Source organism: Salmo trutta, chromosome 20, assembly GCF_901001165.1.
Source record: "Salmo trutta chromosome 20, fSalTru1.1, whole genome shotgun sequence".
NCBI classification, from domain to species: domain Eukaryota; kingdom Metazoa; phylum Chordata; class Actinopteri; order Salmoniformes; family Salmonidae; genus Salmo; species Salmo trutta.
The window spans coordinates 33,483,628-33,511,023 of record NC_042976.1 but is presented as its reverse complement, the minus strand read 5'-3'; the positions used below and the strand labels follow the sequence as shown (position 1 = coordinate 33,511,023).

Below are 27,396 nucleotides of genomic sequence, written 5' to 3'. Positions count from 1 at the left end.
AGCCTAGAGTCTTCTTGGGTATGACGCTACAAAGCTTGGCACACCTGTATTTGGGGAGTTTCTCCTATTCTTCCCTGCAGACCCTCTCAAGCTCGGTCAGGATGGATGGGGAGCATCGCTGAAAAAGCTATTTTCAGGTCTCTCCAGAGATGTTCGATCAGGTTCAAGTCCGGGCTCTGGCTGGGCCGCTTGAGGACATTCAGAGACTTGTTCCGAAGCAACACCTGCATTGTCTTGGCTTGTGTGCTTAGGGTCATTGTCCTGTTGGAAGCTGAACCTTTCCCCAGTCTGAGGTCCTGAGCGCTCTGGAGCAGGTTTTCATCAAGGATCTCTCTGTACTTTGCTCCGTTCATCTTTCCCTCGATCCTGATTAGTCTCGGAGTCCCTGTCGCTGAAACATCCCCACAGCATGATGCTGCCACCACCATGCTTCACTGTAGGGATTGTTGCCAGGTTTTTCCATTTAAGAATGAAGGAGGCCACTGTGTTCTTGGGGACCTTCAATGCTGCAGACATTTTTTGGTACCCTTCCCCAGATCTGTGCCTCGACACAATCCTGTCTCGGAGCTCTAAGGACAATTCCTTCGACCTAATGGCTTGGTTTTTGCTCTGACATGCACTGTCAACTGTGGGACCATATATAGGCAGGTGTGTGCCTTTCCAAATCATGTCCAATCAATTGAATTTACCACAGGTGGACTCCAATCAAGTTGTAGAAACATCTCAAGGATGATCAATGGAAACAGGATGCGCCTGAGCTCAATTTCAAGTCTCATAGCAAAGGGTCTGAATACTTATGTAAATAAAAAGGTATGTTTTTTATTTTTAATACATTTGCAAAAATAATTCTAAAAACCTGTTTCGCTTTGTCAATATGGAGTTTTATTTGAATGTTATTTTTTAACCACTAAATCTCTTATCGTTTCTGCCTATAGTAGTAGCAGAAAGTATGTATAGTATTATTGATAATAATTATTACGTCATTATCATCTGAAAGAGGCTCTGGTATTAGCCTGTCTGAGGAGCTACACGTGTGAGACAGGGCGGGAAACCGGAGATACTAAGTCCGGTGTCTTTGATACAATGGTGGCGAACAAACAAAGAGAGCGGGGTATGAGCATATATCACGTGCCGACCATGGCTAAGGGAAATGCTGGCATCCAATTACTTTGTTACATTTTTTTTTAAATAATTTCATTTATTCTTCCCTGGAAAACCTAGGCGGTGCCTACAAATATATCATCATGTCAACGTATTATCACCACTGGACATGTAGTCTACAGATGGATGCCTCGTCGCCAAGCGAGGAAGATATTTCGCAATCATCCATTATTATGTATTATGGCATGGATAGGTTTTAGCATGATCGAGGTGTAGGAGAGTGAGAATAGGGTGGATCAAGTCATGTAAGCAACAAAGTAAGGTAGTTTGTGCAGATGATCAGATTGAATGGTGTGTGTGTGTGTGTGTTCAATCAGCTATATTGTGTGCAGAGACCGTGGCAAGAGTGAGGCAAGGTTGTAGATAATGGGTTATTATAAACTATGGCGCTAGACAGGATTATCTAGGTTAATGCTTTGGCATCATCTACAGGGTGAATGTTACATGGGTGGACCGATATCTTATCTCCTTCCAAAATGTGGTTACATGTGTAAACTTCAAATATTACTGACTACAAACCCCCCTAACACGTCTCAACCAAATCTGGCAACCCCGTTTAGCTTTTGCACTACGGCTCGGCTAGGCAGTAAACTAGATGATACAATTTTATTTGCTTTGTGTTTTGTCAAGTCATGTGCTCCGGTTCTTCTATACACTATCAAGCACATTGAAGATTTGTAATATGCTGAAAAGTGGCCAAACTAAGATGATCTTATTTGGGCAATAGGCACAGCCATATTTGTTTATGTGTGTCTTAAAGTGAATGCCATTCTGGGATTATGGAGTTTGCGCTTGTCAAACACAAATAAACATGGCTGCCATCATAAATAATTTAGCCGTTGTTAGCTGAGCAGACACGTACCGTTTTTTTGAAAAAACAATATTACAGCGCAACCTGTTAAACTCTCTTGGGTGGGGGGCAGTATTTTCACGGCCAGATGAAAAACGTACCCAAATTAAACTTTTTTTTTTATTAATTCCCTTTCCAAACTACAGTGATTTAGGGGTCATTTTGCACTTCCTAAGGCTTCCACTAGATGTCAACAGTCTTTAGAAAGTTGTTTGAGGCTTCTATGGTGAATTTTGAGGGAATAACAGCCGGTTCAAGCAGTGGACTGTCTGAGGTCATGTAGTTACTTCATGCGCGTTTCACGCATGGCTATCATTTTTTATTTTTCTTCTGTAATGAATACGCTATTGTCCAGTTGGAATATTATCAATTATTTATGTTAAAAACACCCTAAGGATTGATTGTAAACATCGTTTGACATGTTTCTACAAACAGTAATGGAACTTTTGAGCTTTTCGTCTATTGATTTGCGCTCCCGCATCATGCCTTTGGAATAGTAGTCTGGACGCGCCAACAAAACGGTATTTGAACATAAATGATGGACTTTATCGAACAAATTAACATTTTTTGTGGAAGTGCGAGTCCTGCGAGTGCATTCCGCCTAGGATCAGCAAAGGTAAGGAAAGATTTATAACACTAATTTTGAGTTTTGTTGATGCCATGACTTGGCAGGTAGCTGTATAGCTTGCATTGATGGCTGAGCACTGTACTCAGAATATTGAACAATGTGCTTTCTCTGTAAAGTTATTTTGAAATCTGACAGTGGTTGCATTAAAAAGTAGTGTATCTATAATTCTTTAAATAATTGTTATATATTTTGTCAACGTTTATGATGAGTACTTCTGTAAATTAATGTGCACATTCACCAGCAGTTTTGGGAGGCAAACATTTTCTGAACATCACGCGCCAATGTAAAATGCTGTTTTTGGATATAAATATGAACTTGATCGAACAAAACATACATGTATTGTGTAACATGATGTCCTATGAGTGTCATCTGATGAAGATCGTCAAAGGTTAGTGCTTAATTTTAGCTGTATTTCTTGTTTCTGTGACGCCTCTCCTTGCTAGGAAAATGACTGTGTGGCTTTTCTTGTTTAGGTGGTGTCCTAACATAATCTAATGTTTTGCTTTCGCTGTAAAGCCTTTTTGAAATCGGACAATGTGGTTGCATTAAGGAGAAGTGTATCTTTAAAATTGTGTAAAATAGTCGTATGTTTAAGAAATTTGAATTATGAGATTTTGGTTGTTTTGAATTTGCCGCCCTGCTATTTCACTGGCTGTTGGGAGTGTGTCCCGCAGGTGGGACGGTCACGTCCCACATACCCAAGAGAGGTTATTAAAACTGGTTTATGGAATGAGTTTGGCTGTGGATGTGTCCCGTGTGACGCTTTGATGATGAAGTTCACATTTATCTTTTAGAATAAAAGGTGAAATTGAGGAATAAACTTGTGAAGACCTTTATTTTCTATAAGTACAAAACATTGTTTAGAGGCTTTTCAGACAACAATGCTGTTCAGAAGTGTTTGTTGCGTCACACGTTCTGTTGCTACTGTTCCAATCACATAGATGGTACGCTGCAGGGACCACTCAACTACGATCACAAATGTGACCGTACGCGTAAAAGGGTTAATGGACAATTACTGTGAGACAGGCAGTTATTCGCCTGACAGTTACCGGCTGACAAGATTTCATGACCGCCACAGCCCTACCCATGGACAATCACCACAGCTCCAGGCACAGCAGAGAGGAGCTGATTGGAAGATGAATGAGTGGAGGGGGGTTCACTTCAGGATTAAAGCAAGGTATGCTGATCCTAGATCTGTGCCTAGTACATACACAGGCACCTTCTTACACCTTTCTCCAGAGCTCTGATTCTGAACACACAGGGGTGTGAATGGTATGGCACATCAGTAAAGAGGCTGAGGAGAATTAAGAAAATATGAGAGAAAATCTCCACACAGAGTTCTCTCTGGGGCCTAATGCTGTCTCTAGTGTGATCGTTATTTACAACTTCATCGTCACCAGCAGACAAGGCACAAGTGTGTGTGTGTGTGTGTGTGTGTGTGTATGTGTATATATATATATTTTGGTGGGCAGGACAGGCATGACAAATTACTTCTCACTTATCTTTGCCACACTGAAAGATGCATGCAAAAGACAAATAAACAAACTAGTTTGGTTTCCCTCCACAGTTAGCTTTGTGTGCCCTGGGAAAATCCACAGTAGAGTTCCACAACATGTTTAAAAGCAGAATCTGCATGTTTTTCTTTCAGTTCGCATTAGAGGTCGACCGATTAATCGGAATGGCCGATTAATTATGTCCGATTTCAAGTTTTCATAACAATCGGAAATCTGTATTTTTGGCCACCGATTTGTAGATTTTTAAATGTTTTTTTTTTTTAATATAAATATTTTTTAACTAGGCAAGTCAGTTAAGAACACATTCTTATTTTCAATGACGGCCTAGGAAAGGTGGGTTAACTGCCTTGTTCAGGGGCAGAACGACAGATTTTTACCCTGTCAGCTTGGGGATGCAACCTTACGGTTAACTAGTCCAACGCTCTAACCACCTGCTTTACATTGCACTCCACGAGGAGCCTGCCTGTTACGCAAATGCAGTAAGAAGCCAAGCTAAGTTGCTAGCTAGCATTAAACTTATCTTATAAAAACAATCAATCAATCATAATCACTACTTAACTACACATGGTTGATGATATTACTAGTTTATCTAGCCTGTCCTGCGTTGCATATAATCGATTCGCAAAAAAGGTCTGTCGTTGCTCCAACTTGTACCTAACCATACACATCAATGTCTTTCTTAAAATCAACACACAAGTATATAATTTTAAACCTGCAACTTTAGTTAATATTGCCTGCTAACATGAATTTCTTTTAACTAGGGAAAATGTGTCACCTCTGCAACAGAGTCAGGGTATATGCAGCAGTTTGGGCCGCCTGGCTCGTTGCGAACTGTGAAGACTATTTCTTCCTAACAAAGACAGCAGACTTCGCCAAACGGGGGATGATTTAACAAAAGCGCATTTGCGAAAAAAGCACAATCGTTGCACGACTGTACCTAACCATAAACATCAATGCCTTTCTTAAAATCAATACACAGAAGTATATATTTTTAAACCTGCATATTTAGCTAAAAGATATCCAGGTTAGCAGGCAATATTAACCAGGTGAAATTGTCACTTCTCTTCCGTTCATTGCACGCAGAGTCAGGGTATATGCAACAGTTTGGGCCGCCTGGCTCGTTGCGAACTAATTTGCCAGAATTTGACGTAATTATGACATAACATTGAAGGTTGTGCAATGTAACAGGAACATTTAGACTTATGGATGCCACCCGCTAGATAAAATACGGAACGGTTCCGTATTTCACTGAAAGAATAAACGTGATAGTTTCCAGATTCGACCATATTAACCTGTTTGGGATAGGGGGCAGTATTGAGAATTTTGGAAAAAATATGTGCCCATTTTTAACTGCCTCCTACACCAACTCAGAAGCTAGAATATGCATATTATTGTTCAGGTTTGGATAGAAAACACTCTGAATTTTCTAAAACTGTTTGAATGGTGTCTGTGAGTATAACAGAACTCCTATGGCAGGCAAAAACCTGACAAGGTTTCATGCAGGAAGTACCCTGTCTGACAAGGAGTCGTGCGTCTTGCATCTGTTTATTGAAAAGTAAGGATCTTAGCTGTAACGTGACAATTCCCAGGGCTCCGATAGGCTCTCAGAACCCGGGAAATACCTGAAGGTTGACGAGGCAGCCTCAGGCTGAAACACATTATCGCCTTTGGTAAGTGGCGGATCAGAGGACCTTTGAATGAGGCGCGTGCATAATTCGCTCCTGAGGAGAAATTTAATTCGGCTGTTTAGGCTCAATGCATATTCCCGGTCGGAATATTATCGCTTTTCTACGAGATAAATGGCATAAAAATTGGTTTTAAACAGCGGTTGACATGCTTCGAAGTACGGTAATGGAATATTTAGAAATTTTTTGTCACGCCAATGCGCCATGCGCGAGACCGTGATGTAGCATTCTGATAGTGTCTAGAACTCACGAACAAAACGTCGCTGTTTGGATATAACGATGGATTATTTGGGACCAAACCAACATTTGTTATTGAAGTAGAAGTCCTGGCAGTGTATTCTGACGAAGAACAAGCAAGGTAAGAACATTTTTCTTATAGGAAATGTGATTTTGGTGGAGGCTGACCTGAGTGGGTGTCTAAATAGCTAGCCCTGTGATGCCGGGCTATGTACTTAGATTATTGCAAAATGTGCTTCATCCGAAAAGCTATTTTAAAATCGGACATATCGAGTGCATAGAGGAGTAATGTATCTATAATTCTTAAAATAATTGTTATGCTTTTTGTGAACGTTTATCGTGAGTAATTTAGCAAACTGTTAGTAAATTCCCCGGAAGTTTGCGGGGGTTATGCTTTTTCTGAACGTCACATGCTAATGTAAAAAGCTGTTTTTTGATATAAATATGAACTTGATTGAACAGACATGCATGTATTGTATAACACAATGTCCTAGGTGTGTCATCTGATGAAGATCATAAAAGGTTAGTGCTGCATTTAACTGTGGTTTGGGTTTATGTGACATGATATGCTAGCTTGAAAAATGGGTGTCTGATTATTTCTGGCTGGGCACTCTGCTGACATAATCTAATGTTTTGCTTTCGTTGTAAAGCCTTTTTGAAATCGGACAGTGGGGTTAGATTAACGAGATTCTTGTCTTTAAATAGCTGTAAAATAGTCATATGTTTGAGAAATTGAAGTAATAGTATTTCTAACGATTCAAAAATCGCGCCACTGGATTTCAGTGGCTGTTACGTAGGTGGGACGAGTTCGTCCCACATGCGCCAGAGGTTAACCTCTTTGGGATAGGTGGCAGAACTTTCACGGCCGGATAACCACACTGTCCGATTTCAAAAAGGCTTTACAACGAAAGCAAAACATTAGATTATGTCAGCAGAGTACCCAGCCAGAAATAATCAGACACCCATTTTTCAAGCTAGCATATAATGTCACATAAACCCAAACCACAGCTAAATGCAGCACTAACCTTTGATGATCTTCATCAGATGACAATCCTAGGACATTATGTTATACAATACATGCATGTTTTGTTCAATCAAGTTCATATTTATATCAAAAACCAGCTTTTTACATTAGCATGTGACGTTCAGAACTAGCATACCTACCGCAAACTTCCGGTGAATTTACTAAATTACTCACGATAAATGTTCACAAAAAACATAATTATTTTAAGAATTATAGATACAGAACTCCTTTATGCAATCGCTATGTCCGATTTTAAAATAGCTTTTTGGTGAAAGCACATTTTGCAATATTCTGAGTAGATAGCCCAGCCATCACGGGCTAGCTATTTAGACACCCACCAAGTTTAGCCCTCACCAAAGTCAGATTTACTATAAGAAAAATTGGATTACCTTTGCTGTTCTTCGTCAGAATGCACTCCCAGGACTTCTACTTCAATAACAAATGTTGGTTTGGTTCAAAATAATCCATAGTTGTGTTCAAATATCCTCTGTTTTGTTCGTGCGTTCAAGACACTATCCGAAGGGTGACGAAGGGTGACACGCCCGGCGCGTTTCGTGACAAAAAAATTCTAAATATTCCATTACCGTACTTCGAAGCATGTCAACCGCTGTTTAAAATCCATTTTTTTTTCTCGTAAAAAAAATCGATAATATTCCGACCGGGAAACCCTGTTTGCGTTCAAAGACATGGTGTCGCCTCGTGCACGCGCCTCAGTCTCATTGTCCTCTGATCGACCACTTACCAAATGCGTCAATGTTTTTCAGCCAGGGGCTGCAAAGACATCATTCAGCTTTTTGCCGCCTTCTGAGAGCCTATGGGAGCCGTAGGAAGTGTCATGTTACAGCAGAGATCCTCAGTTTTCAATAAAGAGAATGTAGAAGCCAATGAAATGGTCAGACAGGCCACCTGTAAGGAATATTCTCAGGTTTTTGCCTGCCATATGAGTTCTGTTATACTCACAGACACCATTCAAACAGTTTTAGAAACTTTAGGGTGTTTTCTATCCAAAGCCAATCATTATATGCATATTCTAGTTTCTGGGCAGTAGTAATAACCAGATTAAATCGGGTGCGTTTTTTATCCGGCCGTGCAAATACTGCCCCCTACCCTAGAGAGGTTAACAAGAGTCTTATCTTTAAAATGGTGTAAAATAGTTGATTGTTTGAGAAAATGGAATTGTGGTATTTTAGTTGGTTTTGTATTTCGCGACCTAAGGATCGTGTTTCTGTGTGTTATTATGTTATAATTAAGTCTATGATTTGATAGAGCAGTCTGACTGAGCGATGGTAGGCAGCAGCAGGCTCGTAAGCATTCATTCAAAATAGCAATTTCGTGCGTTTTACCAGAAGCTCTTCGCAATGCATTGCGCTGTTTATGACTTCAAGCCTATCAACTCCCAAGATTAGGTTAGCCGGGTGCGCGCTAATAGAGTTTCAAACGTCACTCGCTCTGAGACTTGGAGAAGTTGTTTCCTCTTCCTCTACATGGGTAACGCTGCTTCGAGGGTGGCTGTTGTCGATGTGTTCCTGGTTCGAGCCCAGGTAGGAGCGAGGAGAGGGACGGAAGCTATACTGTTACACTGGCAATACTAAAGTGCCTATAAGAAAATCCAATAGTCAAAGGTATATGAAATACAAATCGTATAGAGAGAAATAGTCCTATAATTCCTATAATAACTACAACCTAAAACTTCTTACCTGGGAATATTGAAGACTCATGTTAAAAGGAACCACCAGCTTTCATATGTTCTCATGTTCTGAGCAAGGAACTTAAACGTTAGCTTTCTTACATGGCACATAATGCACTTTTACTTTCTTCTCCAACACTTTGTTTTTGCATTAATTAAACCAAATTGAACATGTTTCATTATTTATTTGAGGCAAAATTGATTTAATTGATGTATTATATTAAAGTTAAAATAAGTGTTCATTCAGTATTGTTGTAATTGTCATTATTACAAATATATAAAAAAAAAAGAAAAAAGGAAAAATGTAAAAAATAAATTAAAAAACAAACAAACAAAAACAAAAAAAATTGGCCGATTAATCGGTATTGGCCTTTTTTGGCCCTCCAATAATCGGTATCGGCTGTGAAAAATCATAATCGGGCGACCTCTAGTTCGCATAGGCCTACTTCTTCCCGCCATCACAGAAGACAAATAAATAACACATATATATATATATATATATATATATATAGGGGATGCACGATATATCGGCAAGCATATCGGAATCGGATAATATTAGCTTAAAAAAAAGCCAGCCTCGGCCCAATGTCTAGATTTACGCCGATGTGCAAAACCGATGTCAAAGCTGACATGCAAACCTATATAACGTACAGTTGAAGTCGGAAGTTTACATACACCTTAGCCAAATACATTTTAACTCAGTTTTTCACAATTCCTGACATTTAACCCAAGTAAAAATTCCCTGTCTTAGGTCAGTTAGGATCACCACTTTATTTTAAGAATGTGAAATGTCAAAATAATAGTAGAGAGAATGATTTATTTCATTCATCACATTCCCAGTGGGTCAGAAGTTTACATACACTCAATTAGTATTTGGTAGCATTGCCACATTGTTTAACTGGGTTCAAATGTTTCGAGTAGCCTTCCACAAGCTTCCCACAATAAGTTGGGTGAATTTTGGCCCATTCCTCCTGACAGAGTTGGTGTAACTCAGTCAGGTTTGTCGGCCTCCTTGCTCGCACATGCTTTTTCAGTTCTGCCCACACATTTTCTATGAGATTGAGGTCAGGTCTTTGTGATGGCCACTCCAATACGTTGACTTTGTTGTCCTTAAGCCATTTTGCCACAACTTTGGAAGCATGCTTGTCCATTTGGAAGACCCATTTGCGACCAAGCTTTAACTTCCTGACTGATGGCTTGAGATGTTGCTTCAATATATCCACATAATGTTCCACCCACATGATGCCATCTATTTTGTGAAGTGCACCAGTCTTCAATGACTCCAAGCTAAGTGTATGTAAACTTCCGACTTCAACTGTAGGTAGATGACGTAATGACACAACGAAAAATACAGTGCTACACAGAACAAAAGCAGAAAAATACTAAGCGTACACTTCCAACAACTAAACAAGTTCAAGTTGAGCAGTCATTTGAAAGAGTAAAAACATTTCAGCGAGACAACTCAAAGGAGTTCCAAATTTCTCTAACGGTCACCCCTGCGTGAGTTTCTTTATGCACGTGATGTTAGAACGTTCTCTCCATTCCAGAATGTGATTGTTACGCAACAGTACATCTAATCCGCACTGCCCTCAAACCAAAGCACGCAGCCTGTTTTTATTTATAGTCTGTTTTCAACTTGTCAATTTCAAATGATTTTGAACGCGTTTTTATTTTCTAAGAACAGTTTGAATTGAGGTGTGTTCCACCTCCTCATTCATTCACATAAAAGTAGTCCTTTTTACATTTACGGACCATACATTTTTTGGACCCGGACAAAATTCCCCAAGCACTTTCCAATTTTTTGTGCAGTTCAAGTCTGCAGGCATTTGCGCATCTCTCGTAAGAACAGGATCTGCACAAGTGTTCACATTTTCCGTCTGTTGCCCGCATCGCAGTCATTGTGGTTTTCGTTACCAATAATAACTTTGGGAATGTGTGGTTCTATCAAAGTAAGTGCCTTATTACGTTATAATATACTGCTCAAAAAAATAAAGGGAACACTTAAACAACACAATGTAACTCCAAGTCAATCACACTTCTGTGAAATCAAACTGTCCACTTAGGAAGCAACACTGATTGACAATAAATGTCACATGCTGTTGTGCAAATGGAATAGACAAAAGGTGGAAATTATAGGCAACAGGCAAGACTCCCTCAATAAAGGAGTGGTTCTGCAGGTGGAGACCACAGACCACTTCTCAGTTCCTATGCTTCCTGGCTGATGTTTTGGTCACTTTTGAATGCTGGCGGTGCTTTCACTCTAGTGGTAGCATGAGACGGAGTCTACAACCCACACAAGTGGCTCAGGTAGTGCAGCTCATCCAGGATGGCACATCAATGCGAGCTGTGGCAAGAAGGTTTGCTGTGTCTGTCAGCGTAGTGTCCAGAGCATGGAGGCGCTACCAGGAGACAGGCCAGTACATCAGGAGACATGGAGGAGGCCGTAGGAGGGCAACAACCCAGCAGCAGGACCGCTACCTCCGCCTTTGTGCAAGGAGGAGCAGGAGGAGCACTGCCAGAGCCGTGCAAAATGACCTCCAGCAGGCCACAAATGTGCATGTGTCTGCTCAAACGGTCAGAAACAGACTCCATGAGGGTGGTATGAGGGCCCGACGTCCACAGGTGGGGGTTGTGTTTACAGCCCAACACCGTGCAGGACGTTTGGCATTTGCCAGAGAACACCAAGATTGGCAAATTCGCCACTGGCGCCCTGTGCTCTTCACAGATGAAAGCAGGTTCACACTGAGCACATGTGACAGACGTGACAGTCTGGAGACGCCGTGGAGAACGTTCTGCTGCCTGCAACATCCTCCAGCATGACCGGTTTGGCGGTGGGTCAGTCATGGTGTGGGGTGGCATTTCTTTGGGGGGCCGCACAGCCCTCCATGTGCTCGCCAGAGGTAGCCTGACTGCCATTAGGTACCGAGATGAGATCCTCAGACCCCTTGTGAGACCATATGCTGGTGCGGTTGGCCCTGGGTTCCTCCTAATGCAAGACAATGCTAGACCTCATGTGGCTGGAGTGTGTCAGCATTTCCTGCAAGAGGAAGGCATTGATGCTATGGACTGGCCCGCCCGTTCCCCAGACCTGAATCCAATTGAGCACATCTGGGACATCATGTCTCGCTCCATCCACCAACGCCACGTTGCACCACAGACTGTTCAGGAGTTGGCGGATGCTTTAGTCCAGGTCTGGGAGGAGATTCCTCAGGAGACCCTCCGCCACCTCATCAGGATCATGCCCAGGCGTTGTAGGGAGGTCATACAGGCACGTGGAGGCCACACACACTACTGAGCCTCATTTTGACTTGTTTTAAGGACATTACATCAAAGTTGGATCAGCCTGTAGTGTGGTTTTCCACTTTAATTTTGAGTGTGACTCCAAATCCAGACCTCCATGAGTTGATAAATTGGAATTCCATTGATTATTTTTGTGTGATTTTGTTGACAGCACATTCAACTATGTAAAGAAAAAAGTATTTAATAAGATTATTTCTTTCATTCAGATCTGGGATGTGTTGTTTAAGTGTTGCCTTTATTTTTTTGAGCAGTGTAGTTTCTGTATGTCGTGTTATGCCGTTTCTACTGCAGTTCACTGTCTGTTTGGAGCATAATATAGGTGTATATTCCTTATAACCGCAGACACGCGAGGTAACGTTACCCATTTCATAACCTTTATGGTGTTATATTCAATCGTGCTTATGTAGCTACATTATTCTATTAGCTCCGCAAAACAATGCTATTTGGTCAGAGAAGTATTAGCTTGTTTTGTACTTTGAAGCTACCCTGTGCCTTATGACTCCCAAGTGGCGCAGCGGTCTAAGGCACAGCATCTCAGTGCTAGAAGCGACACTACAGACACCCTGGTCCAAATCCAGGCTGCGTTTCTATCAAAGTGCCTTATTACGTTAATAGTTTCTGTATGTGATTTGTATGTGAACTGTATGTCCAATTACAAAAAATACATTGTTCAGTAATCATCTCACCTGTTAGTTGGCGGTGAACTATGTGGCCATTGAGGGCAGCGTCGATCAGATGGAAAAATATCTTATACCACTTGGTCGTTTTCCGAGTGCATTCCACAAAGCTGTTTATCATGTCCGCCTTATCCACTGCCCCCATTTTGAGGTTATAGTCAAGCACACAGTCTGGTTAGATTTTTCTCTCTCCCATCAGGTGGTCCACCTTCCCTGTGGCCGACATGACTGCTGTATAGACAGTGGAGAGAACATGGACGTCTCGTTTGTCATGCCACTTTTCTGCCAGCTGTTGACCGTTCTCCTTGAACTCCACCTTCCCTATCTGCATCTTCCTGCATCCGAATACCGTCATCCCCTCCTGTTTGACCTGACTGTGCCACAGGCCCCTGTGCTGTTGGAAAGCAGACGTTGGAAGAGTGTGGGGCTGCTGTACCAATTGTCCACATACAAAGTGTGTCCCTTGCTGAGATGAGGAGCCAGCATGGTCATCACCATGGACCCGGACACCCCAAGCCCCTCATAATGTTGGATGTCAGTGGTGGACCCTGTGTAAACTATAATGTCCTGGACAAATCCTGTCTTCACGTCGCACATGACAAAAGAACTTGACCCCAAACCTGTGCCTTTTGGAGGGAATATATTGACGGAACGCCAGCCTACCATAACATCAGGCACAAAGGCACAAAGACTCGACCAAATGCTGATGTCAGGCTGGTAAGAACATTTATTTTGTATAACAGGGTCATTTAGGATGGCAGTAGCATTGTTGACGAAATACAGGCTTCGCAGCAGAACTAGGAAGCGGTCTTGGGAAAAGAGGGTGGCAAAGAAGGGAGTTGCAAACATAGGATCTGTGCTCCAGTATTCTCTTAGGGAGTTCTTCTTTACTATCCCCATGAGAAGGACTGTCACCAGGAAGGTATACATTTCACTAATTGTGGTTGTCACCCATTTAGCGAGTTTCCCCCTCACTCCTGGCTCTCTCTTCTCCTGTAGCTCCGAGGCATTCTCCTCTACTATGTCTCCCACCAGCTCCTCTGTCAGAAACAACTTGAAGCACTCTGCCTCAGATGGAAATGGCAAGGGGCGTTGTACTCCAGACTGGGACTCATCAAAGCAAACAGCAGGGCCAGGAGGGGTGAAATGACTGGCAGCCTTCCCGCTACCACAGAACTCCTGTACTTCATCCACTGTCGGTCTGCCTCCATCACCACCAGCATCTTCAAAGGGAACTGGGACTTCATCAGCGGACAAGGAGTCCTCAGATTCAGGGTTCTCAATGGCTACAAGGTTGGGGGTCAGCTCCTCACTGTCACAATCTGATTCCTGACTTTCATACTCAGACTCATTGTCATAAAAGAAAATCTCCAGAATTTCCGCATTTGTAAATTCTCCTTTGAAAAGACATTGCTAATGCTACAGCTTCTCACTAGCTATATACATAAACATAAATAAACAACAACACTGAATGGCTCAGAGTGGAAGTGAGAGGTTACGTAATTGACTGCCGGCACGCGCCACTTGTATCAATAAATCACTATTACAAAATGTTTTGTGTGGTAATTAGTTATATATTTACTGTTTTATTCACGTTTTCAAGTTCTATTGACAAATCATGCATTCCGATTCTTGCATAGATTGTAACGGGCGCATATTATGTGTGTCATTTTTGTTGTTGAAGTTTGTACTGATTATGATGAGCGACAAAGCATTCTGGGTTTCACGTAATCGTCTGTGGTACCAAAGATGTTATAACAAAATGAGATGAGTAAGGGTTCACAATTCTTTTGAGAACTTCCGGAAATGAATGGTGGGATGTGAACGATGGTAGACGACACACCCAACATACATAATATAAACAGACCAAACTCATCTTGTCTTATCATCTTTGGTTTTTGTGAGAGAAAAAAAGCATGGCAGCACGCAGAAACTACCCATAGTCGGATTACTTTCGATTTCCAGAGTGTTTTCCTCAATTATTTATTTCGATCAATGGTGAGCTCACCCGTGATGTGATTAATTATAGTCATTTCTATTAGCTAATTCATATTGTAGTTTATGTTAGCCGAGAGTTATACAAATATGACTGCTTGTGTTACTTATAAAAAATGACTGCTTGTGTTACGTCAATCTTTCCTCTGTTAGCGCTAGGACAAATGTAGACAAAATTTTTCTGGTTTGGAAGATTGTGTTATGCTGTAGCTACTTCTGTGAATGTCTAAACATTGCATCCAAAAATAAACTGCTCACATTCTGGATATAACTTTGTAAGGACTATGTTTGTGCAAAATATTTCTGTAAAAACAGTGTGGTCAGCTCAAAATGCTGATTGTTGCGTCATTCGAAACGGTCCGTTCTAAATAAGCGTTCTAATCACACTGGTTTGATCGTACGCTACAGGGACCACTGTAGAATGATCACACCTGTGTGATGGTACGTGTGAAAAGGTTAACGCCAAGAATGGAATTCATTGCCCTTGACAATCAACCGTTCCCTGTCGTGGATGATGTTGGCTTTCGCCAACTGGTCGAGCACCTTGAGCCCCGGTACACACTACCAAGTAGACAAAGTAGGCGCTATTTTTCAGATGTTGCCCTACCGAAACGCACATCTATGAGCTACTTGCTATGGGCGTCACTGCTATTAGCTTCCCGACTGACATTTGGACCAGCGATGTCAGCCCCATGAGCATGCTGAGTCTGACAGTACAGTGGGTCGACAAGGATTTTGTACTGAGGAAAGCCGTATTGCAACTTGGAAACACAAACACACTCCTAGCGACATTCGAACAACTGAGTCGAGAAATAAACTCATCAACTGCGTCTGCAGCAGACGTGATACCCTCTGTCATGGCATTGAGACGCCTGCTCAACAAAACTGCAAACACAGACTGTGGGGTTAAAACTTGCAAAAGTACTCAAGGCTGTGAACAAGCGATTAGGTGGCATTCTCTCTGAGCCTCTTTACTGTGTCGCCACCATGCTCAATGCTAGGTACAAGGACCGCTACTTCGATGCAGACAAGAAACAGGGTTTATGCGAAATGTTACAGACACAGCTGGACAAGATGTGCACCTCGGTGCACACAGTGACAGTGCGCACCCTGGAAGAGAGGCCACAGACTGACAGACAGAGCTGAAACTTCCCTGCTTGACATGTATGATGAAATCCTGGTTGAGAATGAACAACGAAACAGCACAGTAGAGGTTGGCCGATTAATTAGGGCCGATTTCAAGTTTTCATAACAAAATCGGTAATCGGCCTTTTTGGACGCAGATTATGGCCGATTACATTGCAACCCACGAGAAGACTGTGTGGCAGGCTGACCACCTGTTACGCGAGTGCAGCATCAAAAGGACCTTGTGGCTGCAAGGAGCCATGGTAAGTTGCTAGCTAGCATTAAACTTTTCTTATATAAAACAATAAATCTTCACATAATCACTAGTTAACTACACATGGTTGGTGATATTACTAGGTTAACTAGCTTGTCATGCGTTCCATATAATCAAAGCGGTGCCTATAAATTTATCATCGAATCACAGCCTACTTAACCTGTTAGGGCTAGGGGGCAGTATTTACACGGCCGGATAAAAAAACGTACCCGATTTAATCTGGTTACTACTCCTACCCAGTAACTAGAATATGCATATAACAGAACTCATATGGCAGGCAAAAACCTGAGAAGATTCTGAACAGGAAGTGGCCTGTCTGACAAGATCTTGTTCTTCTTGTCTCTGTTTATTGAAGACTGAGGATCTTTGCTGTAACGTGACACTTCCTACGGCTCCCATAGGCTCTCAGAGCCCGGGAAAAAGCTGAATGATGTCATTCCAGCCCCAGGCTGAAACACATTTGCGCTTTTGGCAAGTGGCCGATAAGAGGATAATGGGCTTAGGCGCGTGCACGAGTCGATCCCGTGCTTTATTTTCTGTCGTCTCTTTACCTAAACGCAGATTCCCGGTCGGAATATTATCGCTTTTTTATGAGAAAAATTGCATAAAAATATTATTTTAAACAGCGGTTGACATGCTTCGAAGTACGGTAATGGAATATTTCGATTTTTTTGTCACGAAATGCGCCGTGCTCGTAACCCTTATTTACCATTCGGATAGTGTCTTGAACGCACAAACAAAACGCCGCTGTTTGAACATAACTATGGATTATTTGGGACCAAACCAACATTTGTTATTGAAGTAGAAGTCCTGGGAGTGCATTCTGACGAAGAACACCAAAGGTAATCAAACTTTTCTAATAGTAAATCGGAGTTTGGTGAAGGCTAAACTTGCTGGGTGTCTAAATAGCTAGCCCTGTGATGCCGGGCTATCTACTTAGAATATTGCAAAATGTGCTTTCACCAAAAAGCTATTTTAAAATCGGACATATCGAGTGCATAGAGGAGTTCTGTATCTATAATTCTTAAAATAATTGTTATGCTTTTTGTGAACGTTTATCGTGAGTAATTTAGTAAATTGTTAGTAAATTCGCGGGAAGTTTGCGGGGGGTATGCTAGTTCTGAACGTCACATGCTAATGTAAAAAGCTGGTTTTTGATATAAATATGAACTTGATTGAACAAAACATGCATGTATTGTATGACATAATGTCCTAGGTGTGTCATCTGATGAAGATCGAAGGTTAGTGCTGCATTTAGCTGTCTTCTGGGTTTTTGTGACATTATATGCTAGCTTGAAAAATGGGTGTCTGATTATTTCTGGCTGGGTACTCTGCTGACATAATCTAATGTTTTGCTTTCGTTGTAAAGCCTTTTTGAAATCGGACAGTGTGGTTAGATTAACGAGAGTCTTGTCTTTAAAATGCTGTAAAATAGTCATATGTTTGAGAAATTGAAGTAATAGCATTTCTAAGGTATTTGAATAACGCGCCACAGGATTCCACTGGCTGTTACGTAGGTGGGACGATTTGGTGCCACCTACCCTAGAGAGGTTAACATTTAACAAAAGCACATTCGCGAAAAAAGCACAATCGTTGCACAAATGTACCTAACCATAAACATCAATGCCTTTCTTAAAATCAATACACAGAAGTCTTTTTTTTAATTTTTTAAACCTGCATATTTATTCAGTGCAAGCAGAGTCAGGGTATATGCAGCAGTTTGGGCTGTTTGGCTCGTTGCGAACTGCGTGAAGACAATTTCTTCCTAACAAAGACCATAATTAATTTGCCAGAATTTTACATAATTTTGACATAACATTGAAGGTTGTGCAATGTAACAGCAATATTTGACTTAGGGTTGCCACCCGTTCAATAAAATATGGAACGGTTCTGTATTTCACTGAAAGAATAAACGTTTTGTTTCTGAAATGATAGTTTCCAGATTTGACCATATTAAGGACCAAAGGCTCATATTTCTGTGTGTTTATTATAATTAAGACTATGATTTGATATTTGATAAAGCAGTGGTAGGCAGCAGCAGGCTCGTAAGCATTCATTCAAACAGCACTTTACTGTGTTTGCCAGCAGCTCTTAGCAATGCTTGAAGCACAGCGCTGTTTACGACTTCAAACCTATCAACTCCCGAGATTAGGCTGGCAATACTAAAGTGCCTAAAACAACATCCAACAGTCAAAGGTATATGAAATACAAATGGTATAAAGAGAAATAGTCAAAGCATCATAATTCCTATAATAACTACAACCTAAAACTTCTTAACTGAGAATATTTTAAAAGAAACTACCAGCTTTCATATGTTCTCATGTTCTGAACAAGGAACTTAAACATTAGCTTTTTACATGGCACATATTGCACTTTTACTTTCTTCTCCAACACTGTGTTTTTGCATTATTGAAACCAAATTGAACATGTTTCATAATTTTTTGAGACTAAATTGATTTTATTAAGTTAAAATAAAAGTGTTCATTGTTCATCCAGTATTACAACTATATATATATATGAAATAAATAGGTTTATATATGTTTTACTGGTAATGGAGACATACGTAAATGCCAACAAATTTACTTTATGGTCAGCGTGTGTGTGAGAACTATTTAACTGAACTATAATGCTTAAAAGGCCGCAAAAATGTCAAATATCGGTTATCAGTATCGTTTTTTGGGGCATGGAAAATATTGGAATCAACCAAAAATGTCATATCGGTGCATCCCTAATATAAATATATAGAGATTTGTATTTCCTAAGGAGAAAGAAGGTCTTCATTTCATGGGGCATACTCAACCAACCCACCACCAATATTTAGCACCCAGTTGAGGTAAAAACCTGGCTGCTACAGCAGTGCAGCCTTTACTACCAGCACTAGAGAAGAGGAGGGAATAAGGATGGATTTCTTACCTGAATCTCATATAAATGAGCGATGTGGAACTGAACTGTGAATAGAAAGAGAACGAGAGATATAAACTGATACACAGGACAGGAGAATAATCACTTACATAGGGTGCTCTTTCACTTTCCCCCTAGTGATGAAACCAAAACAGAAGCTACAGCAACAACTGGCAGAAATTCATGATTGAAGAAAAACATGTTTTTACAGAGAGAGCTATAGCAAATAAATCCATGTACTGTTTCTGTATCCCTGTGGGGAAAAGATGGGTACAGACCAAAGTAGTCTGCATGGTGTGTGGTTACAGATGGGAGAGGGGGAGGTTAGGTCCCCAGTGTGTGTGTGTAGATGAAACTGCTCACATGTAAGTGTGTGTGTCAGTCTCAACTCTGGCGAGGTACTTTATGCCGATCCCCCCTAATGCTGTCTCCTAGGCAACCCAGTCTTAGGCAGGCGTTTGGAGTGTGTGTGTGTGTGTGCACGCGCGTGTGTGTGTGTGTGTGTGTCTCCTTGACAACCCCTGGCTCAGGAAAATGGGCTGTGGGGAAATGGCATGACAACTGGCAGGAAATAATCAAATGATAAAAATATCCAGCCAGCATTCAGTGGCCTTTCCTTATGTGGTTAATACTGAGAAATGGTCAACCTGACAATGTCATATGTAATAATCCAGCAACACACCAGCTCGCCTACCTAACTCAACATGCTGGGAGAGAGGTAATGAATTGGGGCTTCAGTGATGGTACCAAACAGGAGAGGAATGCTGTTTGTGTGTGTGCACGCGGGCGTGCAGAGAGAGAAATGGGGGTGTAATGTTACTTACTTTCAGCTTTGGACAAAGTGCAGGGGTTGGAGTCAATCAAAGCCAGTTGAAAATGCTGCACAGAGAGACAGAGAGAGACAGAGAGAGACAGAGAGAGACAGAGAGAGAGAGAGAGAGAGAGAGAGGCACAGAGAGAGAGGGAGAGAAAGAGGCACAGAGAGGGAGCGAGAGAGAGTCACAGAGAGAGAGAGAGACACACACAGAGAGACGCACAGAGAGAGACACAGAGAGACGCACAGAGAGAGACACAGAGAGAGAGAGAAAGAAAGAGAGAGAGATAGAAAGAGAGAGAGAAAGTCATGTTGGATGGTTTCCATGCAACTTTGTTCCTATATGACAAAGGTTCAGCCTTTTACATGAAGGATACACAAGTCTGGTTCCTCCAGGCTGACAAACGTATGCTTAAAAAGTATAACGTGGAATTGATCCAATGGATGGTCTAACAGGGCAACAGACAGAGAGTGCGTCCACAAACCTCTCCATGGGGACCCCCAGACTTTTCACAATTTTGCTGAAGCCCTGAACTAACTCATCAGATTCACCTAGTTAAAGGCTCGATGATTAGTTGACCATTTTAAAAATCAGGTGTGCTGTAGCTGTGGAATAGTTCAAATACATAGAACGGCTGAGGGTCCCACGAGGAGAGGTTTGAGAACCCCTGGCCTATGGGACTAGCCTCCACGATCCTGCTGTAACGTCTCCTCAACTCTCTGTGGATTATGTCATTTTCCCAACTTCCCCTAGTCTAGCGTTTGTAAATCTGAATGAGACTGGATAGGTGTAACCAATATTGCGATAGCCTCACCTAACCTTCCAGAGGGCTCCTCGACATATAATGTTTACCTATCCAGTCTCTTCAGATGTGCACCCACCAGGTGAAGGGGAGGCTAGTCACTCAGACAGACACACCAGGAGCAGACATAGCAGAGCAGCAGCCTTTCACTGCAGCAGAAAGCAGCCCTTTAAACACACACCACACACCTCACCTCAGCATCAACGACCCCATTACACTGCAGCAACATGACAGAGAGGGGGAGAGAAACAGAGAAGGGGAGGGGGATAACAGAGGCGACCTGCAGAATGTCCTCATCCTCCTCCGATCCTTCATCTCACCACATATGTCCATTTATCTTATCCAAGCGAACATTCCTTCTGTTCATCCTTGGAAGGACAGACTTAATCCTCCCTCTTCCTACAGTAGTAACTGTCTGTCTGTCACAGATGACAGGACTCAGGAGCAGCCTGGACACTAATGCTCACGCTTGGCGGATGGGAGTTTAGCCTGGATGCTACTGCAAATGTTAACTTGTGGCTAACCGTTAACCCCACCCAGGGCTCACAGATAGATTAACCCAGAACACAGAGCCAGGTGGTAGGTCAGGGCCACCAAGCTTTCCAGTAGCGAAGCCAAGTCCACACTCATTGCTTTGGGACATGATGGAGATTTGAATCTTTCACTTTGATCCTCATCCTGCCCTGTCTGACACCTCAGCAACAAACGGCCCAATCCCAACTAATAATCCCTGCTAGTCAGCCAAGCAGAAAGCCATCTGCAGGAGACAGTCTAGTCAACCAGTCAGTCAGTCCAGCCAGTTGGTTAAGAGCAGTAGCTCCCCCTCCTGTACCTGAGGCAGGCAGCAAGCCCCAGTCTCAACATGTAGTCTCTACTGGTTTCAGTTGCTTGTTCTGGTGGCTGCAGCCCTTAGTGCCATTTCAGGAAGCATGTGAAGGAAGACATGATCTGGACCTCAAGCCATCAACCCTGGTCTTGGAGAGCTCCAGGCTTTTGTTCCAGCCCAGCTTTAACTAACACACCTGATTCATCACAAACTTCATTAGGCATCAGATGTTAGTGCTGGGCTGGAACAAGAGCCTGCACATACTGTAGTTCTCCAGCACAAGTAAAGGAGTAAAGACTGAAGACAGAACAGCCAGCAGCACTATAAAGGCCATGGCATAATCCCCCTATACAAATACACCGTGACTATAATGCCTAAACAAATAGTTAAATAACACACTTCTGCAGCATGCATAAAAATGGCGCCGGAGAAGAAGACTGATGTTTTACGTGTCCCCAACCGATTGTTTTTTTTTGTTCATTTATTTGCATAATTAAACGTATTTTGTACAATGTTGCTGCTACCGTCTCTTATGACCGGAAATAACTTCTGGACATCAGGACTGGGATTACTCACCACGGACTGGCAGAATCCTTTTTTTCCTTTAACTTCTTAGGGCTAGGGGGCAGTATTGAGAATTTTGAAAAAAATATGTGCCCATTTTTAACTGCCTCCTACACCAACTCAGAAGCTAGAATATGCATATTATTGTTCAGGTTTGGATAGAAAACACTCTGAATTTTCTAAAACTGTTTGAATGGTGTCTGTGAGTATAACAGAACTCCTATGGCAGGCAAAAACCTGACAAGGTTTCAAGCAGGAAGTACCCTGTCTGACAAGGAGTCGTGCGTCTTGCATCTTTTTATTGAAAAGTAAGGATCTTAGCTGTAACGTGACAATTCCCAGGGCTCCAATAGGCTCTCAGAGCCCGCGAAAAACCTGAAGGTTTACGAGGGAGCCTCAGGTTGAAACAGATTATCGCCTTTTGTAAGTGGATGCTCAGAGGACCTTTGAATGATGCGCGTGCATGAGTCGCTCCCGAGGAGAAATTTTATTCGGCTGTTTAGGCTCAATGCATACTCCCGGTCGGAATATTATCACTTCTCTACGACATAAATGGCATAAAAATTGGTTTTAAACAGCGGTTGACATGCTTCGAAGTACGGTAATGGAATATTTAGACATTTTTGACACGCCAATGCGCCATGCGCGAGACCGTGAAGAAGCATTCTAGAACTCACGAACAAAACGTCGCTGTTTGGATATAACGATGGATTATTTGGGACCAAACCAACATTTGTTATTGAAGTAGAAGTCCTGGCAGTGTATTCTGATGAAGAACAAGCAAGGTAAGAACATTTTTCTTATAGGAAATGTGATTTTGGTGGAGGCTGACCTGGGTGGGTATCTAAATAGCTAGCCCTGTAATGCCGGGCTATGTACTTAGATTATTGCAAAATGTGCTTCATCCGAAAAGCTATTTTAAAATCGGACATATCGAGTGCATAGAGGAGTAATGTATCTATAATTCTTAAAATAATTGTTATGCTTTTTGTGAACGTTTATCGTGAGTAATTTAGCAAACTGTTAGTAAATTCAACGGAAGTTTGCCGGGGGTTATGCGTTTTCTGAACGTCACATGCTAATGCAAAAAGCTGTTTTTTGATATAAATATGAACTTGATTGAACAGACATGCATGTATTGTATAACACAATGTCCTAGGTGTGTCATCTGATGAAGATCATCAAAGGTTAGTGCTGCATTTAGCTATGGTTTGGGTTTATGTGACATGATATGCTTGCTTGAAAAATGGCTGTCTGATTTTTTCTGGCTGGGCACTCTGCTGACATAATCTAATGTTTTGCTTTCGTTGTAAAGCCTTTTTGAAATCGGACAGTGGGGTTAGATTAACGAGATTCTTGTCTTTAAATAGCTGTAAAATAGTCATATGTTTGAGAAATTGAAGTAATAGTATTTCTAACAATTCAAAAATCGCGCCACTGGAATTTCAGTAGCTGTTACGTAGGTGGGACGAAATCGTCCCACATACCCCAGAGAGGTTAAGCCTATGCCATTGAAACACACAGGGGCTTATTAATGTTTGAGCACTTCCTATTGCTTCCACTAGATGTCACCAGCCTTTACAAAGTGTTTTGAGTCTTCTACTGTGAGATCTGACCGAACAAGAGCCATGGAACGGCGAGTTCATGTTGGGTACTCTCGTTCCAATACGTTTTAAAAGAGAACGCAATTGTCCGCCTTGAATATTATTCATGTTCTGGTTAAAAAAGGCACTAATGATTTATGCTATACAACGTTTGAACGAACGTAAATATTTTTTTCCCCCTCGTTCATGAAGTGAAGTCCGGCGGGCATAGATCATGTGCTAACAACACGGAGCTTTTTGGACATAAATGATGAGCTTTTTCGAACAAAACTACATTCGTTATGGACCTGGGATTCCTGGAAGTGACATCTGATGAAGAGAATCAAAGGTAATGGATTATTTACATAGTATTTTCGATTTTAGATCTCTCCAACATGGCGGTTAGTCTGTATCGCAAAGCGTATTTTTCTGGGTGCAGTGCTCAGATTATTGCAAAGTGTGATTTCCCAGTAAGGTTATTTTTAAATCTGGCAAGCTGGTTGCGTCCAAGAGATGTAAATCTATAATTCTTTGAATGACAATTGTGGAAGGACCACCAGAGGGCAGGCTGGGCTCACGGATAGTAGCCCAACAAGGCATGTGAGACCAGGTAACCAGAGTCAATTAAGCACAGCTGACGGTACTAATGAGATATTACTGATATTACTGATACCCGTTGTCAGCCGACGACATAGCCCAGGCGGTGGAAACATACCGATCTACAGGGGAGTTGTTAAAAGGGGACAAGAAGGAACGGAAGGATTCTGCAAATCCCGTACCACGACTCGCCCCGGCACGTCCGCCACCGAAACCTCCAAACCCCCTCCGGAGGTGGGAGAAGTCATCCCCCACACAGCAGGGTCGGTGTTTTAAATGTCAGTCTCCCGACCATTATGCCTCACAATGTCCTAGCAAGGACGAGTCCATGGTCACGGAGTCATCGCTGCCCATCCCCACGCATCCCGGTTCGAGAGGGCATGATCAACACTGTTGGTTAACAGAAATAGCCCCAGCCCCAGAGATTCCGGTTCGAGTAGAAGGACAAGATGTGGTTGCCATTCTCGACTCGGGAAGTATGGTTACGTTAGTAGAGGAGCGGATGGTGACCTCAGCAACACTGCTACCAGACAAAGTAGCCGTGTCCTGTATCCATGGAGACACCCACTATTACCCCACCGTGAATCTGTCTATTCTCACTCCGAAAGGAAGGTGTACAGTCAGGGCAGGGAAAGTACCCCAGCTGAAGGTGCCATTATTGATAGGGAGAGACTGTCCTCTATATAAAGAGCTGCGGCAGATGACGTTATGCATGGGAAGAAGGGGGACAGGAAAGAAGAAAAAAAACAAATCCAAGCCCGAGGTAGTAGTCCTACAAGGCGACGTAGCCTCGTCCTTGTCCTCTGGAGCAGAGGAAGAAATAGAGACCCAACGTTTACGACAGATATTCCAGGAAACCACTGATGAAGACACCTGCGAAGGGTTATACACGACGCAGGAAGGAAGGAGCAACCAGGCGCTAAGAGATATATTTGAAGCCCCATCCGAGGAGGGAACCTGGAAGGGATTCTCCTCGGTCACCCCTGGAGGGGATGGGGAACAACCTCCACACCCCTCTACCGAGGTTGACCTGCCCCAGGAATTAAAGGGACAGTTCGGCACCTCGCAGCATAGAGACCCAGACCTAAGGGAGGCCATGAGGAAGGTGAAGGTGATCGACGGGAGGAACGTCGACGGATCAGGTGAGCCCCCTCTTCCTTACTATGCAATCAGGCGGGGTCTCTTATATTGGGTCGTGCAACGAAGGGGGGAAATCCAGGAATTACTAATGGTGCCTAGACCATACAGGGATACAGTCCTACAGTTAGCCCATTCCCACGTCCTAGGAGGACACCTGGCACGGGACAAGACTATTGACAGAATCATGCAGAGATTCTATTGGCCCCGTGTCACCCGGGATGTGGCCAGGTATTGTAGGACGTGTGATCAATGTCAGCGTACAGCTCCACGGCCACACCTACGTAACCCTTTGATTCCTCTCCCCATCATAGAGACTCCCTTTGAACGCATAGCTATGGACCTCGTGGGACCCCTCCCAAAATCTGCCAGAGGACACGAGTACATCCTAGTGGTCGTAGATTACGCTACCAAGTTTCCAGAGGCCATACCCCTGCGTAACATGTTGTCCAAGGGAATTGCCAAGGAATTGTTCATGATGTTCTCTCGGGTAGGCCTTCCCAAGACGATCCTAACCGATCAGGGAACCCCGTTCATGTCCCGGTTGATGAAGGACTTGTGTCGGTTATATCAGGTTCAACAGATACGTACAAGCATATTCCACCCTCAAACAGATGGGTTGTGCGAACGCTTGAACAAAACGATTAAAAGCATGTTGAGAAGAGTGGTGTCCAGAGACGGGAAAAACTGGGACATGCTTCTCCCACACTTAATGTTTGCCCTGCGAGAAGTACCCCAGGCGTCCACTGGATTCTCCCCGTTTGAATTGCTCTACGGCAGACCCTGTCGAGAGATCCTCGACTTAGCCAAGGAGACCTGGGAGACCCAACCATGTCCCTTTCGATCCACAATAGAACATGTTACCCTGATGAGAGACCGCCTGTCGGCAGTATGGCCCATAGTAAAAGAGCATATGGAGAAGGCGCAAAGGACCCAAGGCTGGGCCTACGATAAGTCCGCGACATCCCGTGAGTTCTCCGTGGGAGAGAAAGTGATGGTGCTCGTGCCCACAGCTGAACACCGCTTGCTGGCGCAGTGGAGGGGGCCCTACGAGGTAATGAAAAGGGTCTCACCGGTCAATTACCTCATCAAACAACCCGACAGGAGGAAGAAGGTCCAACTATCACATAAACCTGTTGAAGAAGTACCATGGAAGAGAGGAGGAGGTGGCTTTGATGGCCATGGAGGGCCAAGGAAAAGAGGAGGTTCTACCACAGGTGCGCCATGGCCAAACTCTCTTGCCGGAAGTCGAGACAGCTAGACAAGCTGATTATTCACTTCGGCCGGGTATTCTCTCCATTCCCAGGACAAACAGATGTCTTGTTCCACCATATCCACACTGAACCCGGCAAGAAGGTGCATATCCGTCCGTACAGGATTCCTGAGGCCCGCCGAGTCATCGCCAAGAACGAGGTAAGGGAGATGCTGAGGATGGGTGTGATCGAGCCATCGACGAGTGAGTCCTATAGTCCTGGTCCCCAAACCCGATGGTAGTATGAGACTCTGCAACGACTTTAGGAGCGTGAATGCAATCTCTACATTCGACGCATATCCCATGCCCCGCGTGGATGAACTTTTGGAGCGCTTAGGAAAGGCCAAGTTCATCACCACCCTGGATTTGACGAAGGGATATTGACAAGTGCCGGTGGCTCCAGAGGACCGCCCAAAGACCGCCTTCGCCACACCGGAGGGGCTTTTTCAGTATGTGAGGATGCCCTTCGGACTGCATGGTGCTGCTGCAACTTTCCAACGCCTCATGGATGCCATTCTACGGCCCCATCAAGAGTACGCAGCGGCGTACATAGACGATGTGGTCATCCACAGCGAGGACTGGGATAGTCACCTCCTACGACTACGGGCGGTGCTCATGAGTCTGGAAGCCACAGGGTTGACGGCCAATCCAAAAAAATACTGCCTGGGTCTGTCCGAAGCGGAATACCTGGGGTACACCGTGGGGAATGGGAAAATACGCCCACAGGCAGAGAAGACCAGGGCAATTCGGGACTGGCCTCGA

At 43.1% G+C, this 27,396-nt stretch overlaps 1 protein-coding gene across 5 annotated transcripts in view; it reads right to left on the bottom strand.

Moving 5' to 3' along the window:
* Window positions 1–27,396, bottom strand: part of kdm6a (lysine (K)-specific demethylase 6A) — a 112,272-nt gene that overhangs the window by 43,794 nt on the left and 41,082 nt on the right. For all 5 annotated transcript variants that reach the window (XM_029703004.1, XM_029703005.1, XM_029703002.1 and 2 more), the window contains 2 exons: window positions 19,883–19,937; window positions 19,071–19,105 (listed from right to left, as the gene is read on the bottom strand). In XM_029703004.1, the coding sequence (XP_029558864.1) occupies window positions 19,071–19,105; window positions 19,883–19,937 (90 nt within the window). The remainder of the gene's footprint in view (window positions 1–19,070; window positions 19,106–19,882; window positions 19,938–27,396) is intronic.